General features: G+C 39.1%; 1 protein-coding gene across 4 annotated transcripts in view; it reads left to right on the forward strand.

The window, feature by feature from the left end:
* Positions 1-18,122, forward strand: part of MAP3K20 (mitogen-activated protein kinase kinase kinase 20) — a 143,483-nt gene that overhangs the window by 87,298 nt on the left and 38,063 nt on the right. For 3 of the 4 annotated variants that reach the window (XM_075933640.2, XM_075933639.2, XM_014570179.4), the window contains exon 11: positions 5,039-5,174. In XM_075933640.2, the coding sequence (XP_075789755.1) occupies positions 5,039-5,174 (136 nt within the window). Of the gene's footprint in view, positions 1-5,038; positions 5,175-12,508; positions 17,404-18,122 lie in introns of those variants that run through there. The other variant, XM_075933641.2, reaches the window with a different exon arrangement.

An 18,122-nucleotide genomic window follows, 5' to 3' on the forward strand; every position in this document is an offset into this window, starting at 1 on the left:
AATTTTTCCATTTTGTTTAAACTGCTCTTGGATGGTTTCTATTTGTGACATTATTTTTATAAGAAATCAATATATCTTTTTCCCCATTCTCCCACTCGATTGGGATATCTTTTGAATGTGATTGTCTCTCAACAAGGGAGCCACTAGATTCTTTTGGGGTATTAATTGTTTGCTGGACTGAGTTAGTATTTTTTCAATTTTGTATTTTTGATAGCAATCAAGGGGCAAAAAATGTTGGAAGAATAAGGCTTATCATGAGGGTTTATTATGTGACCACAGGAGCCTCCACATTTTCTGCTGCTATCCCTTTAAACATTGGAGAGATCAGACCTGCTACTAATTAGATGCGTGTTTGAGTTGTCCTTCAGTAAAATTAAACTTTTATTCTTTTCAAAAGTTTCTTTCTTTATCAGGAATCTTCTCCATATGGTTTTTCTGTTTTATTAAATATTTCACTTTGGGGCAGAGAGACAGTTTCATTGTGAATGCTGGTTGATGTTTTGTAAACATAAATTAGTATAAGTCAAAAGTGTTTGGTCTAGCCATGGAAAAGCATTTCAGCAAAGGTATGACTTCAAGAAAAAAATGAATTATAGAATTTTTCAGAAGAGTCGATAAACTGATAGACAAGGGAAACGAGAGAAAAATCTTATTCGTGATCAAGAACAATTCACTTATAAAAGCAAGATTCTGATTGAGTCATAGAAATGTGGCACCATTAGGTCACATCTCTACTTACTGGAGGATCGACGTTCTGTAATCGATCTTCCGGGGATCAATTGACCAGTTCTAGTAAAGACCTGCTGAATTGAATGCTGAGTGCGCCCTGGAGGTTCTGGTACTTTTTGCTGTCGTGAGGAGTAAGTCAAGTTGATGGGAGCATTTCACCCATCAACCTCACACTGTGGAAAATGGCACCAAGATATGTCAACTTCAGTTATGTTTTTTACGTAGCTGGGGTTGCTTATCTTAAGCCAACCTTCCCCCTGCAGTGTAGACTTAGCTGCAGAAAGAAAGAGCATAGTCGGGAGTATGTGTCCAGCAGTTGGGATGAAAATGATTTATTCTACCTCTGATTAAAATAATGATCACAATAGCCTACACTGAATCGTAGGGGCATGTTTTCGTGGGAACCCTTAAGGAAGGTAATGAAAATTAACAAAAGGGGTGCACATTTAAAAAGCCTTAGTTAAAATGCATTCATTCTTGCATGCATTCTTGTGCAGAAGTAAAGTGGTCCAAGTGGACTAAGCTCAAGCAAACTTAAGGCCGCTGTACTTCTGAATGAGAGAATCCACAAGGGGAGTTAATAGTGGTAGAGATGCAGCCATGTTAGTCTGGTGTAGCTAAAACATAGTTCTGTCTTTTGTTTCCAGGGGGTTTAAGGCAATTTAACTAAAGGCGTGTGTGCAAAGAGAGCACTTCAGACACACTGCTGCAGCACTTAGTTGACACAGTACTATTTACACCAGGAATTAGATCAGTATAACTGCACTGCTCTCAGGTTCAGCCCCTGAGCTGACCCAAGTTCCTAGTGTAGACCAAGCCTCTGGCTCTTTACATTTACACCTTTAGTTAAGGTGGATTCACTTTCCTGCGTAGACATGCCCTGGGAATTTGACCAGTAGCAAGTTGGGTCAGTGTGTATGTAAGAATTGGAAGTGCTGCCAATAGACAGCTTGGATGATGACTGGTATCAGAAGTCAGAGAGAAGATTGGTGCTGAGGTTGAGAAGGGGGATGTATCTGTCTCTCTGCACAAATCCTGGAGAGGTGAGCCATCATCTATTACTTACCTTTGGGATTTGGCTGAAGCCAGTCACTGCTGAGGAAAGTTGGTTTGCATTTGTTTCACTCTGAAAAGGGCAGAGCACTCTTCATATTGTGTGGTGATCAGCAGTAAATTGTACTCCAGCCAGGACTGTATGATGACACAGGGTACATAGACTCCTCTTTGGACTTACTTTGGCTCTGACTGACCTGAAACAGAACTGGAGCATTCATTTTGTACAGAGTAGACTGAGTAAAGGTGAGCAGATGATAAAATGTACCATCTTTAATATGTTTTTGATTTCAAGCTTCCTGTGATGTCTGTTGGTAAAAATCAAGTTGTTGACTTAATATGTCTGTTTTTATCATTGGCTAAACCTAATTCGTATCTTCTTCCCCCGTGTCTGATATTTTTACAAATGGAGTCCTTGTTTCTGAGTTGCAGGACTGGCAACATAAAAATTACCTTGAAGAGCATAGTTAATACCTCTTTCTGCAGGTTAATTATTATGGTTGAGAAGTAATGTAAATGTTCATAGTTAAACAGAGATTGTATTTAGTATGCATTTTTTTCACGCATACTAGCCATATCCTTTTCTTTTCTGAGAGCCTCTATTGTAGCCATCTAAATGTGACCGTGTTAATGCTTTTTTTGATCTTTCAATAAAAATGCAAAACTAAAAACAAATCACGTGCGGTCACAATTTTTGCCTATTATTTAGAATAAGACACATTCTCTGAGGCTATTGAATGAAATGATTCAATAAAATCAAGCGAGCAAGCTCAAACTACAGGGCTACAGATACACGTTTTATAATGTATATTTCAAGCTGCTATCTTCATGAAGTAACAGACTCATTAACAGGGCAATGTACGGTAGCTTTCTCTTTAATTACACTGTTTTATTATATACAGTGGAATTATTTTTCAGAATGCAGCTGTTTTTGCAGACTGACCTTTTATTATAAGAGACGTTTCTGTCTAATGAAGAGAGATAATTACAGTACACACTATGCTTTTGACATATAGAAAGCTATTGCTACCAGGACTTTCCTGTTGCAGAATTTTATTTAAAAGAAAACTATAATTTACATATTTTAAATGTATAAAACTACATATAAGTAGCAATAAAGTTGAGACACAAACCAACAAAAGCAATGCTAACAAAGTGTCCTCAAATTGTCTTATTGTACACACTGTAGATGTAATAATAAACAAGATACACAACATAAGGTAGAATATTAACATCAGTGGTTTTGTTCTTATCATTTTCAGGCTTTTAAAGTTGCACAATACTTAGTAGATGTGGTCCTTTAAAAAGGCTAGAAGTTGTAGTCAAAACACTTATTAACTTTTCTCCTCTGAAGAACTGGCTCTAGCAGTTTTTGCAAGGCCTACAAGATATGAGGTCTTCCTGGAAATGAAGGGACCAATGGTTACGGTGTTTGCTGGACCTTCAAAGGCTAACTTTGGGTGAAGGGACTGTGAATCACCTATGGTCTTTTGGGGAAAAAATAATGACAAGCTTTCAGCCCTAGTAGTCTGTTTGCTTTAGTTCATATTTCCAAGGCTACTTTTTTTTTTTTAATGAAGGTTTAGTTCCCTTTTATGATTATAGATTCCATGACCTCAGGCTTTTTGTGACCACAAAGGATATCATTGACCTTGTCATACCTGAGATGAAATTTTGCAATAAATGTGATGGACATCTGTTCTGGCCACTGGATTAACTGCAAAATCAGCATTATTGGCTGTCTGTGCTTTCAAGAAATGCCCCAAAACAGGATTGAAATTTGTATAGTGACAGAGTTAATTTTGTTAGCAGGCTTGCCTGAGTGATGAAAGTTCATTTTCATTATTACGAAATTCCCACACAGATGTCTTTTATAGGGGATATGTATAGCTTTGAGTGCTTAAATTACTTAATTGTTATTTTAAAAAACTGGAATGGTATATGAGCTGTTACGAACTTTCATCCTGAGCTGTTTCTATGCTAGATTTGGAAGAATACTGGGGAAAAAAGTATTTAAATTCTTTCAAATAAACCCTTATTTGCTGAAGTGTTTGCAGCCCCTTTTATTTGCATTCTGAAAACATCTGTGGGAGCAAATGTTGTTTTGTGAAGGTGGAAAAACCTTGTGAATTGCTGTTCAGCAGTGTTTGCAACTGAAGTGTTCATGTGGCCATCTTGAAATCTCCCTATGGGAGTTTAGAGAGCAGAAACAAGACCATGTGACCAACTAGTCAGACAGCATGAATACTGGACACTTGAGGCAGCAATCAGGGTACACAGTTTGCGGCAATGTACAGGCCATGCTATGTTCATTATTGGTCAAATAACTTCAGATATTGAATAAATAAGTACAAATCAAATCTGTCCTTGATTATCACAAGGAAAAACCTGGGCAATATCAATGAATTATTCTCTATTATATACAGATTAGTGTACAACAGGGGATTGATGGATGTTCTATCCAGAGACATTTTGATGCTAGATTTGACAAGCCATTAAAAAATATGCTAAATGGAACAATGGTGGCAGCTCACCAGAGGCTATCCCTAGTGAACAGCCCCTTTTTTATTGCCCACCCCTCCTCATATTCATTTACACTCTTCCGACTCCCTCCTTTTCATTTCAGAGTGAAAGTATATTAAGGTATAAGCCTCAAAAAACCTAACAGCCCTTTAAAATAAATATTAGTCTGTATCTAAGCACCCCAACTGGAGAATTTTGGATATGAATCCAAACTAGGTGACCCAGAACTTTCTGTTTTAAGTAGTGTCACCAAAGAATATTGGTGTGCAGTTACATTTCTGTTGTTTTTTAATCTGAAGAAACCAGGGTGGGGAAAGTACTATACTGAGACTGTGTATAACAAGGTTTTGCACAAATAATATTTATGGCCAAGTGATAAACTCCAAGCAAATGGGGCTGTTAGCTTACACATATAGCAATGCTAGAGATGGTCCTATTATCACTTCCAAACCATCTTTCCTTCCATGATAGTACCCTTTTCATTATATTAAAAGAAAAGATGGGTTTTCACTTTTTTTAAACAGTAAGGCATTCTGGTTTATCCTCTAATATATAAACATTACCAGTTGTTTTAATGCTCTGAAAAGCTTTGTGTTTGGCAGTAATTAAATATACTGCTTGAGTTAGTATTGTACTTTTCAGATTTTCACATTTAATTAATGTTCGCATGGGAAATATGACCAATTTATATCTGTCAGAAAAATACAAGACTTAACAAATTGTCTGTCTGCAGATGTGAAATTGAGGCAACCTTAGAAAGGCTGAAGAAACTGGAGCGTGATCTAAGCTTTAAAGAGCAGGAGCTAAAGGAACGGGAAAGACGTTTGAGAGTATGGGAGCAGAAGTTAACAGAACAATCCAATACCCCTGTAAGTAAAATAGTTCAATCTTTCATCTGACTGCAAAAAAAAAAACCACATTTGGAGCACTGTTTGAGCAAATCTAGGGAAATCCCAATGAAAGATTTCTCCTATTTTCTCCATTTGGTCCTATTGAGCTGCTGCTCTGTGTTGTATTAACCAATACAAATAAAACTCTTTAAAATTATACACAAGATACTAACTATGTGCTATATTATGTCATCAGTAAATAAACAACTTCCTATTGATTTAATTGAATTTTGAAACTTAAAAATTGATGGTCTTAAATGAGAGAGCAGCACGCTCTTTATGTGCCTATATTAGTGTTAATCTTGACAACAGTGTGACACCTCACAAAAAATTTGCACTGTAGTTCATATTTATTATTGTGATACTTCATACATTTTTTCTTTTCTATATTAAAATCTGTGTATTCAATAAAAGCACAATCCTTCTCTCATTAGACAACAAGAACTTTGCTATTGACTTTCATGAAAGCAGGATGGGGACCTACCAGTAGTAACTTACATTCTCTGCAGAAAAAGGCATCAGAAATGTATCTGAGTGTTTGATAACTTGCTCTGCAAGGAGCACACATGCCACATAGATGTCTTTACATGGTATAGAAGGCCAAAAATCCTGAGTGGGGATTTGGACATTCAGTAATCAGTATAGGACTGATTAACATCATAGAACTAGCAGATGTACATTATTTTATTAACTGAAAGCAATGTGCCCATTACCTTAAATACATGAAAATAATATTTTCTCTATTAGCTCCTTAGCTTCCATTAGCTGACTTAGCTCCCATTGACTCCAGTGGAAATTTTGCCAGAAAGATGAGTGCATGGTCAGGCCCTGTGTGTTTATATTGAAATAGAGTTACTGTAGCATTGTAACGGTGACCCTTGTTTGACCTATTTCTTGCTTGTATTTTCAGCATTAGCCAAAACAAATACCTTCTTGAGTTAGCAGTAATTTACCATCCCCTTATGCTATCAGTTATGATTCTGTAGGTTCAGCTTTTAGCCAATCCAGTTTACTTGCAACCTAGTTTAGCAGCCCAATGTATTGGCATTTACATGAATGAAGTTGTACATGTGTTCCAGCTGTGAACATGTAGTAGTGTAATGAAGAAGAATGAATCTTTTTCCTATATCCAGACATGGTATGTTCTAAGTCAGTATCTGTGAGCTTGTTTTAACACCTGCAAATATTCAGGAACTGAGCAGTGGCCCATCTCCTGTATATCGCACAGCATGAGAGATAGCCTTCACGAGCCGGTCTTTTTATGAGCAAGGCCCTAGGACCATTTTATGCTGTACTTGCTTATTGCATCCACTTTTCACTTGTAGCTGCCATTGCTAAAGAAACAAGTTACTGTGCTAAAGCCTGTTCTGCTTAACATGAACTTTCATTCTGCATAACATTAACCCACCTCTCTTACTGCATTTAAATGATTGAGGACAGTGTGAAATACGGAGGTTTATTTTTCTGAGATCTTTAATGGACTACTGTACTTCTGAAGATTTTTGTTTTTAAATTTGCGTAGAGACAAAAAAATTGCCCTGTTTATTCCAAGTTGATTTCTTCATAGCAAAGTTGCTTCATTTCAGTGCTAATGTACAAATAAAAAGGCACTTTCATTCCTAACCTTAGGGAAAACAGCACTGTTGGGTGTTGTGCTGTGATTCCCTCAACTGTGAGGCATGGAGGAGGGCAAATAAAATGAGAATTATGTAAAGCACGTGGGTAGCTAGACCTGTGCAACATGGTCCCTCACTTCTCAGCACTCATGGGAGCTGCATCATAACATGGTCAAGATTCAGGGTGGCAGGAAAGGAAAGAGTCAAGATAGCTGCCTCCTCTCTTCAGTAATATGAACAAATGGAACAGGCAGAGAAGAGCAGCATGTCACACTGTCCGGAGTAGTTCACAACCATGAGTGCAAACATCAGTGCAAACTGCCAAAAATCAAGGCAGACACACCCAAATGGCGTGATGTTCTGTGTGATAAAATTTCACCAAGCGAGTAACCAATATGAACTCTTGCATCACTGTTCTCCTTTTACCAGAGTTTCAGACAGGCCCCTTGAGCACTCCAGTCTATCTTGCCACTCAGGTGTACTGGACTTAGTGATCAATGGTTACTTGTGCCAAAAATCACTAGCTTCCAGTCCCAAGACACCAGCCACTTACTCCAGCCCCATTTATACCTTAGCTCTCACAACAAAGACAATGCGGATAGCCAATCCTATAGTAAGCTAAGTACTTATTAATGAGGAAAAATAATGAGAGCATTATTTACAGGTTAAAGCAGACAAATACATTATAATGTATAGTTCAAAATGGTGACAGAAATGAAGTACGCATTATGGGTTAATTCAGATTGACCCGGGAAGTGGCTGCTTTTGTTTCTTAGCTCCAGGCCTTTTGAGAGGCCAAACACCAAATGTTCCTTCTTGTACAATGTTCCTTCTTATATCTTTATATGATCTTGCCTCAGAGTTCATACTAATGGGATAAGGGCTTCTGCATGTAACTTCTTCATCCGCAAAGCTTTTTCCTATAGTAGCCCATTTATTCCTTCTTGGTGGGCAAGGAAACCACTCATCTTGCCCAGATTCGCAACTTTGGAGCAGGCATTTTTATAACTATGAAACAAAACTTTCATATGACCTTACAGCATGGAATACAGATATTACAAGTCACATTCATGCATGTAGCAACTTAGGAACATTTTCTAGGGTCTAAACACATCTTTACACCTATTTTAACCAACATTAACTTATAGGTGAGCGGGTCTGATTTCCAGCTATGAATGTGTTAGTGCTCAACTAATTCCTCCAGCCTGGGAGAGCCTTCGCAGCAGCTGTTGTGGCTGGCCCCAGGGACTACTGGAGCAGCAGTGGTCCTAGGGGCAGCTGGAACAGTAGCCCCAGGAAAAACCCAAGGAGCAGCCATCCCAGGTGTGTCTGGGGCAGTGGCCCCAGGAGCCTTGAAGCAATGAGCCACCAGGGACAGCCAGTCCCCACTGCTGGAACAGTAGCCCCCAGAGCAGCAGGACCCAGGAGCAGAGATTAATCACGGGTCCATGACTTTTACTAAAAATACCCATGACTTGTGGGCAATTTTAACTGACAGTCCATGCTGTTTGCTCCCCATGGATGCAAAAATGTAAGAGTCCCATGGAAAGCAGGAAGGAACTGTAATGCCAGCAGGGCACCCCAGAGAGCGGCACGAGAGCCCTACGGTCTGCAATGATTGGGGAGTCTTTCCTCAAGGATCTCTGGACCCCATAGGTTTTGAAGGCTATGATCCATGCCCCATCCTGAAAGCCACATGGCCTTCTTTGCCTCTGTCTTTAGTGTGGTAGCACCAAAGAGTGTCAAATCCTTTCAATCGGTTAACTGGTTAAATGATATGTTTAACTGGTTAATCACTTAAATGGGGGCGGGCTGAGGGCACAGCCCCCTGCTTCCCCCACCACAGGCATGAGCTGTTCCGATAGGGCTAAAGCACCCCGCCCATGGTGCACCAGGCTAAGCCCACCATGGGCAGGGGCTGCTCCAGCCAGACTGGAGCATCCCCTTGCCTGTGGCCCCTGCCGGTTAACTGGTTAACCATTCATATCCCTAGTAGCACCCAAAAGATACTATGAAACAAAGCCCACCTGCTACATGGAGTGTGCTTGAAGAGGGAAACCCCAAACAAGTGGACAGCTCTTCTCTTGATGGCAGAGTTTCTCCCCATACCTGCATGAACCTGTTCCCTGCTCTGTCTTGGCCAGTGGGCACCATTTGAGACTGATATGCTGTGGCCACAATGTCTCTTGCAAAGCACTGCTGCACAAAGGACTCTGGGGCTGATGTGGAGAATAAAACATGCCAGCTCCACACACTGCTTCCAAAACAGAAGACCCTTGTGAAGGAGGAAAGGGCACAGAGAAAGTGTGCTAGACAAAGGAAACTGGTGTGCTAGACAAAGGAAACTGGGAGGGATCGGTTAAGGGGTGCACCAAATTCCATGTTCACCCAGACGGCAGCGCGCTTAGGTCTGGCCATTTAAGAAAATACTATGCATTTCTGTTGTGGCTGCACCTGGAAACCTGGCTATGGAGGCAGAGCTCTTTTGTACTAAGCACTGCACATGCATAACATAGACACAGTCCTTTCCAGTAAGAGGGTGTCCTTTTGTTCCCCACAGAAACTGCACAGACACCAGTGGCTGGGTATTCACAACACCCTGTTATTTAAAGCCCCTTGGCCATTACCACAACAATCCCATGCAATAGGGGATTTATAGTGTCGATGGGTCTTTGGCCTTCTCCCCCAGCCCTGAGGGGAACTGACGTCTCCCTTCCCTCAAGCCTCCCTCCGTGTGATTGGGCTTAGCTAGTCTTCCTGTTCCCCTATCTCCAGCACTTCCTGTGCCTCTTTTTCCATAGTGGGCTGATGGGCTAATTGAAGCTTTATCCCACCAAGCTCACCAGCCTGATTAGATAATTAGCTTAATCAGTGTCCTCTGGGGAACTAATTAGCATCTGAGTGATCAGCATTCACTCCTGACACGTCACACTCCCCCAGAGAGCTCTTAGACATGGATTTTAAAAGGTGTTCAGGCTTTTCTGCACTCAACACTGCAATGCCTGTCTCCTTTTCCACGGGATTCAGTGCCAGTCGATATGTTTACGCTACAGTTTAAAACCTGTGACTGACTTGTGCCAGCTGACTCGGTCTCATGGGACCCAGTGCAAGCTTCTGGGCTCAGGCTGCAGCCAAAGCTGAGGGACCTTCCCACTGCAAGAAGTGTTGGAGCTTGGGCTCCAGCCTGAGTTCAGAAGTCTGCACTGCAGTTAGCCCCATAGCCCGAGTCAGCTGTCATGGGCCAGCCATAGGTTTTTACCTGCCATATAGACACCATATACCCAATGGAATTTATTCGCAGCTGCCCAAATCCTTAGTGAAAGTGACTTCAGATTTTACATCGGTTAGGCATTGCAAGGCTGATTGCAACAACACTGGACACCTTTGCCGATCTGGGCTTTAGTCTCTGTAAATGATAAGAGACAACAGGCGGATATAACAAATACATGGAGGAACACAAGGAACAGTGAGGTGATTACAGGGGAGCTGACAGCCTGCGCAAGCCCCTGAGCAAGATAGGAGGGGCTTTGGGCAGAAGGGGGAGAGCATCTTCCATGTCACATGGAGCACAATAACCCCCCTCAGTGCTCAGAGCTGGACAGTGGGTGTGGTACAGCACTCCGGCTCTATTTAAAGGGCCTGGAGCGCCAGCCACCACAGCTGTAGCCATGGCAACGGCCGGGAGCCCCAATTCCTGGTGAATCACAGGGCATCAGGGCAACTTCCCCATTTGCCCCCCTGGGAGATTATAGTTAGCATAATGAGCAGCAGTCACAGAACATCAGCTGCCTAGCCATTGTCAAATGTTGTATAGCCTTCATGGCAGAAGTGAGACTTACAGAAACATTTGAAGAGGACAATGTGATATCTTTGTAGATTTTTATGGGGGACTTCTCCCATGTGTAAGGAGGGTTCTGTTATGCCTAAAATCTCCATACTGGGGCTGAAATTGCTCTCTGCCAGGGAAGAAGTAGAAACTGGGAATCCATAAACCATGCTCAAGATTTCAGTCCCCTAAGAATAGGATCCCTTGCTTTTCTTGTGCCGAGTAATATTTCAGAGGCATAGTGAGGGTGTAATGTGCCTGGGGGCAAAGGAAAACCACGCGTGTCCTGCCAACACCGCTGCTGTGCAGCAGGACCCCAAACCTGGCGCATGGCTGAGCCTGACCTTGGGGGTGGGAGGGAAGCTTGCACCGCATCTTCCCCCGCTCCCTCCAATTTGGGGCCGAGCCCTCGCATGCATTAACCCGCTGGTAGAGATGGAGGAGGGACAGAGGAGGAGGCTCTAGCCACCGCCAGCAGATGGAGGACGAGCAGTCAAGCCAAGGGATGTTAGGGGGAACGCAGGGGGACTAAATTGGTGCCCCTCCCCCCAGCATGGCTCCCGGGGGTAACTGCCCCCCCTCGCTACACTACTGTAAGATTTGATGGTAGAAGGTAACTTTGTGATCCTTTTTTCCCCATATACAGCTTGCATCATATAAAATTAAAGCTTAAGTAGGAAGCATCGTAATGTTCATAGATAGAACTCTGTGATTTAAGAAGAATGCATCTCCATATGTTATGCTCCATTGTAATAATTTTTCCAGTAACAAATAGAAAAGAGGCTGAGCAGTTGTGATTAGATTAATCAAGAGAACCTCTGTGACATACCTGCTCTACTAAAGGGGCAGCAGAGCCTTTATTTCCAGAGATGTTTTCCAAACTAAGACATTTCAGAAGTACAGAAACAGCATAACATGCTGCCCCTTTAGCAGGTTAATTTTTAATTAAACACCACAGCTCTTGCTCACCATGAAGAGCAGGTATGTCACAGAGTTACTAGCTTGGCCTCCTTGAAGAGGCATTAGTCGTGATTTAGCTCCAGAGGACATTTTTCATTCTGTTGAAAAAACAGTCATAACAAACTGGGTCAGGAAGTGATGTGTAGGTGGCGATTAAATCAGTAATGCCTCATATATCAGGGAATTCAGAAACACACTAAATATATGGCGATAGCAATAAATAACACAACATAAATTGCAAAGTTTTACAGAAGCAATTTAATAATAGTCCAGACCAGAGACCTGCTCCTACTTCTATTGAAGTTGGTAAAAATGTTGTTTCTGACTTTAATGATGGCAGGATTGGTCCATATCCTACCTTTGATCATGTACTCAAAAATGGCAAACAAAAAGTAAATTCAGTTTGTCCAGAACTGTACATACATGTTACTGCTGTGGCATCTTCTGACATCTAAATAAAAACATTACACTCTGCACCAGGGGCTTGTCTGAGTTCCTTAACCATAAGATGATTTATTGTTCAATTCTGAAAGCTAAAATTAAGCAACTCAATTGAGATGTGACTCTGCTTGTATTTAGATTCCTGTGGTAAAATCCACATGGGTTTGAAAAATGTTTGTAAACCATTTTCTATGGTACAAAATGAGAGATTCAAAACCTGGAACCTTCTTTCAACATGAAAGCTGAGCTAACTGTAATCATTTGCACATTGTTTGGTGGTGGGTTTGTTCTCTCATTTTTTTAAAATGTAAACTAAATCTGTTTTAATGAATTCTTACTTTGACCTTCATAGTTTGATTCACTAATAATTTTGCTTTCTGTTTGTTGCTGACTAATCTGGTAGTGTCTTTTTCTTTGAATTGGATTGGTTCTAACTTTCCTTTTTACTCTGTCCTTTCCTCCTGTAATAGCTTTTCTTACCTATTGCTGCAAGAATGTCTCAGGAGTCTTACTTTGAAACTAAAACAGAGGAGTCAAACAGTGCAGAGATGTCATGTCAGATCACAGCAACAAGTAACGGGGAGGTAGCTGGCATGAACCAAAGTCTGCAGGCCTTGATGATGACGGGCTTTGGGGATATCTTCTCTATGAACCAAGCAGGATCTGTCCTGCATTCTGGAATGCAGATAAACATGCAAGCCAAAAAGAATTCTTCTAAAACCACCTCTATGAGAAAGGGGAAGAAAATCAACATGGCTGTGGGTTTCAGAGAGTTTGACTGGTCAGATGAAGATGATGATGATGATTATTTTGATGATACCGATGATTCTAGTGAATGAAATTAGAAATCTAATTAAATCTACAATTGGATTCTAGCAAATCAAAGCAATAAAGTTTCAGAAAAAGCATCCTGTCATTTTGGTCTGTTTTAAACCCTGTAAAAGAAACAAAATGAAAAACTCTACTTTTTTTTAGGCCAGTCATAATTTGTATGTTACAAAGATATCTTGTTGGTTTTTAGATTGTGTTGACTTATTTTTGTTTTGCTGACATTTGAAACTAAAATTTCAAAACAAATCAAGGTTTTTAAAACCCAACAAATATAGCTGCAGCTCACATTTATGCTGTAACATTTGGAAATTTTTGTGGCTGAATATCTTTAAGATGAGAACTTAACATCTATTTACTTAAACTGACATCTGTTACTTTTCTCTTTGGGTTTTTGGGTTGTTTGTAGTTTTCTTTACTGTTTTATTGTTGATCATACAAATATATTTGTGCTTCCCTGAGGACTTTTCCTATACAATTCATTGTTTCTGACTGCTACAGTGAAGTTCTCTTGCTAAATTTGTGATGTGATATAAATACATTTCTAAGAAGGACAAGCATGGTTGAGAAAAATAAAGCTTTTGCAGACACACAGTTTAAGAAACAGCAACTGCATATAGACAACCACTGGTCATAGATAATTTTTTATAAATGTTCTTTTCTCTCTTTCACTTCAGTTTTTGAAATTCACCCTTAACACAATCAATTTTAAAATAAAGCCTCACCACCTAATAGCATTGTTATAATCTGCAAACTCATTGGTTTTCTCTTACATTGGTGTAAATCTAGGAAATCTCATTAATTTTGATGGATTTACTCTGAATTTATTCTGGTTTCACTGAGAGCAAAATTGGTCTAGGTTATTTACAGCAATTTTTTATTTTGCTCTAACTATTAAACCATTTATCACTGTTCTTCCCATAGAAGGAGCAAGAGAGACATTTTAAAAGTGTTTGGGCCCCCCTACTGTGGCTTAAGTTAAATTCTCAGTGATGACGTGAAGAATATTCTCTAGCATTTAAATATCCATTTTTCTGCTGTGAAATCATTTTAAAATATTACCACTCTTGTTATGCTTCATCTTACAATTGAGTATATAAGTATCTGCTGCAGTAATTACTCCACAGACATTGTATTTGGAACAGTGAATGTATTTTCCTGGTGTCCTCTTTAGCAGTGGTATAGAAAGAGAGAAGGAAATATACATATATATATTCACACCTACAGATGCAGAAGAAAGGCCCATTGTAAAATGTTTCCCAAATGAAAAAGGCCAAAAAAAAGTATAGAAAAGTGTTACTTTCCTGTTCAAATGGATTTAGAGGTATAATTAACCTCCGAAGTGTCATGTGTTGATGAGGTTTCTCTCATGAAAAAAGGAGATTAGTACTGTCTAAATATCTCAGGATGTGGACTCATTAAATTATAGCAGTCTTGAAGTTGGTTCTCCACGAGTTTGGAACATTATAGTCTACTATTTAGAAATAACAAGATAAAAAGCTTTTGAGATATTTTAAAATGAGCTTTTCAAGGGTGATGAGTGCAATCTTTGAGAGGTGAAAGATGGGCCCAGTAGCGCTCTGATAATCTGCAAAGCACTCAGTGCTTTCAACTACGCTTGAGTTCAACTGGAGCTAAAAGTGCTCAGCGCTTCACAGACTTGGGCCCTTAACTATATAAAAGTATAGAATTTGAGCTAAGTTCCACCCTCTTGCTAGCAGGTTCAAATCCATTGGCTTGAAGTTAACTGTGATATCTGGGGCAATTTTTTCATGCTAGTAAGTATTTGTAATTTCTACACTGAACAGTTGACAAAGAATAGAAAAAGGGCAACCAATTAAATCGAAATGGCAGCAAACAAGCTACTTCCAAATGTACATTTGTATTGTTTTTTAAGTTTGAACCTGCTAACAGCAATAGCGGTGATATTATTTTTATAACCGCTGTACCCCACATAGGAAAAATTGAACAATCTGTATAAACTAATTTGTATGTCTGTTTTAAACTACTGTGCCATATTTCTAGTGTAGAATTGTACAGCTGTAAGTGAAGTCAAAATTGAACCCAGTATGTTTAGAAATGCAAAAAAGAAGTCTCTTCTTAGCACTGATATTTTGCACTTTTTAAGTACCTAATAATCTGCACGCACTTTATACATATGTGTGTTGGTTTTAATTAGATATGCAAATCCACGTCTTGATTTAAATCTGCACCTAATAAAATATTCCATCACTATTATTATATCATGTGACCTTTTTGTTGAGGATAGATATTCTCATGCATCTCCCATTAAGTGCAAAGGAGTTATTTGAGCATAATAAATGGAATAATTTGACATCTTGTACATAGAGTTCAGAGCTGGAAACAGAATTTAAATTTAGTTTTCAATGAAAAACAAGCACATGCTCATGAATTGTCTCATTTTTAACCAGCTTTAATAAAGATATATTGAGAAATAAAGCAATAACTCTTCAAACACTTGTTTTCATCTTCACATTTGAAAGGTCTTAGAACTGTTGTAAAAGAAAGATCCACTGAGCTCAAGGCTTTCCCAAAACTTTCCTGTTCTAATTTTTTTTAAGTATGATTATAATCAGAACAGTAGCTTGTCTTAAAAAAATGACATTGTAGAGATCTTTTTTTTATTCTCCTGCAATGACTTTTATGCCAAACATACTGTTTACAAACAAAAATAAATCATGCTTGATTATCAAGCTGATAATCCATCCTCACTTTTCAGTATTTGAATTTTGAAAGATTTTGATTGACAGTTCTATTGATATGGAGGCAGAACAAAATCATTTTGATCTTCCACAGTTGATTTTGCTCTGCAAGACCAACAGGATTAAACTTATTTTTTAATCTTTCTAGACATGTTATCACCAAAGTGTCTACAATAGTTAGTTAACAGTTTTACATAGCATGTCACATGATTAAAGCATTAACCAAAAGTTAACTAATGAATCCTCCCAGGATGCTATAAGGTAGATAAGGTAAGCGGTTGTTATCCTATTTCACAGCCAAGGAATCAGATTTAGAGAAATTAGAGGCCAAATCTGGACTTTTAGTTTTTACTCAGTTGTTATACTTAAACTAACACTGGCTTCTGTGAGGCATATTTTCTGATCTGAGTTAATTCAGAGTTTGGCCCCTTTATTTGCCCAAAGCCACATAGTGAGTTGAGATTAGAACTCAGAGTTTCCTAACTCCTGAGAGAGCCTGTTCTCTTTCTTTCAGACTTGGAAACATGCAAGGAATAGATATTGTGAGTAACACTATTTTAATGTACTCACTTTTCTGACTGTGATAGCACGTAATGCTTTAGAATAACAGTTGCTCTGTGATCTAATGCTTAGATCTATAGACTTAGTTTCAGGGCTTATATAGTTTGTGGAGGATTTGGGACATGCTTGATCAGCTAGCCATAACTGTTAATTGTAGTACTTGGTCTTAGTCACCTCTAGATGCTGGGGATTACTGAGGCATGAGATCTGAAGTAGCTCTTCCACACATGGTCATGTTTTTGACTTGTTCATTTCTCATTTGGAGTATTTTGTTAGATGTTGATTTCATTTCCTTGTAGATCTTTAAACAGTTTATTATACTTAAATATTGATACATTAATGATTTTATTGCTATCAGCAGCAGTAAATCCAGTGCACGCATAATAAAGCTAATAAGTAACTAGCAAAGTTACTGTACATCTTTAGTAAGCTATTTCTTGTTTTTATAATAAGGCAGCTTTTACAGGATTTTAATAAGATCTCCAACTTGACAGAGGTTTAATTATAGGCCAACAGAGAATCCATTCTGTTATTCCAACTTTCATGTAGCAATATATACTTACAGGAAATGCAGTAATTTTTACAGTTATTAAAATCTACTCATAGATATCTGGAGAGGAATGCATTTTCCCCCTCAGACTTCAATTTGGTGCACATTGACACTTTGAAGTCTGTATAGAGATTTCTGGGGTGTGAAGATTTAGTTTCAGGACTGAACCAACAACCTACGTTAAACACCTTACGTTGTGTGCAACAATATATTCTGCTGACTTTTAAAGTCAGGAATAATCCACTGCATTTTCTTGCTTATGCACTCTTTAAAAAGTTTTGTATTGAATATAGGAAATGATTCTATTTATACTCCAAGCGTGAGCAGATTACATTTGAATAGAAAATATTTTCAGTGTTAGAAAACTTCATCCCTTCCTACTGAAATACTATGCTGAGAAAAACCTATGCCAAAATTATTGTGGTGTAAACTGATTAGCTAATTTGTATGGAACATGCAATGTTACACCCTCTTGTGGTAAGACTTTTCAGTAGTCAGTTGTTTTCTTCACTGCACTTAACGTGATGTCTTGCTTTATTCACAGTATAGATTGGTTTTCCAGTTTTTAAAAAAAGTAATGTATTCAATTTTCTCAGTTGGTGTCATACACTTTTATTTTGATGTGAAGTTTTTTCCTTTGCTTCTCTTTGTTCAAAACTTCTATTTTGCAATAAACATTTTGACAGTAAATTTTTTTGCCTCTGTGTTCTTCTGTAAACTGCTGCTGGTAAAGGGATACATTATTGCCTTCTGCTTTGATCTTTTTCATCTTATGCAGGGTATAGCATTTCCCCCTTTATTCTGTTTAATCTTTGTAAATATAACATTTTACAACACTAGTTTTACAACACTTGTTTTCCTCTCCAAAAATGGGAATCATCTGGAAAGTCATTGTGTGTAAGCAAGAATGGAATATTTAACTTGTGCAATAGTAAGATACACACTGAAATACAGCAAACTGTTGGGCCCAAGGTTCCCAATAGAAAGGAAAACACCAGCCCATGTGGAATTTAAGGGCAATTATGTTATTAATTGTTGGAAATTTCATGGTTTGCCAGATGCTGATATTGTTGCCAGCGATAGGTGGATACCTTACCACCCTCTCTGCCCAATTTAACTGTCACAGGGGAGTCTTTTCTGGATTTTTCTGACTTTTAATCATTAGGTTATGAAGCTTGGCCCATGCATAGGAAAGCTAGGGGGACAAAAGAAGCTTGCCTTTCTGTGTGGCAGTCAAAGCCATCTTCCCATCCCAGTGCTCACTTAGCTCCGGCATTGTTGGCTTTGCCCATCTGAGGAGGCCAGAAAGGGGTGGATAGAAGGGCAAGTGTGAAGGAGGGTCAAGCGATCTTCACAGGGATGGACAGGGTTAGTCTGATAAATGGTTTGTGGTGAGGAAGGAATTTTCTCTGGAAGCAGATT

This window comes from Pelodiscus sinensis, chromosome 7 (genome assembly GCF_052426305.1).
Source record: "Pelodiscus sinensis isolate ZL-2025 chromosome 7, ASM5242630v1, whole genome shotgun sequence".
NCBI classification, from domain to species: Eukaryota; Metazoa; Chordata; order Testudines; family Trionychidae; genus Pelodiscus; species Pelodiscus sinensis.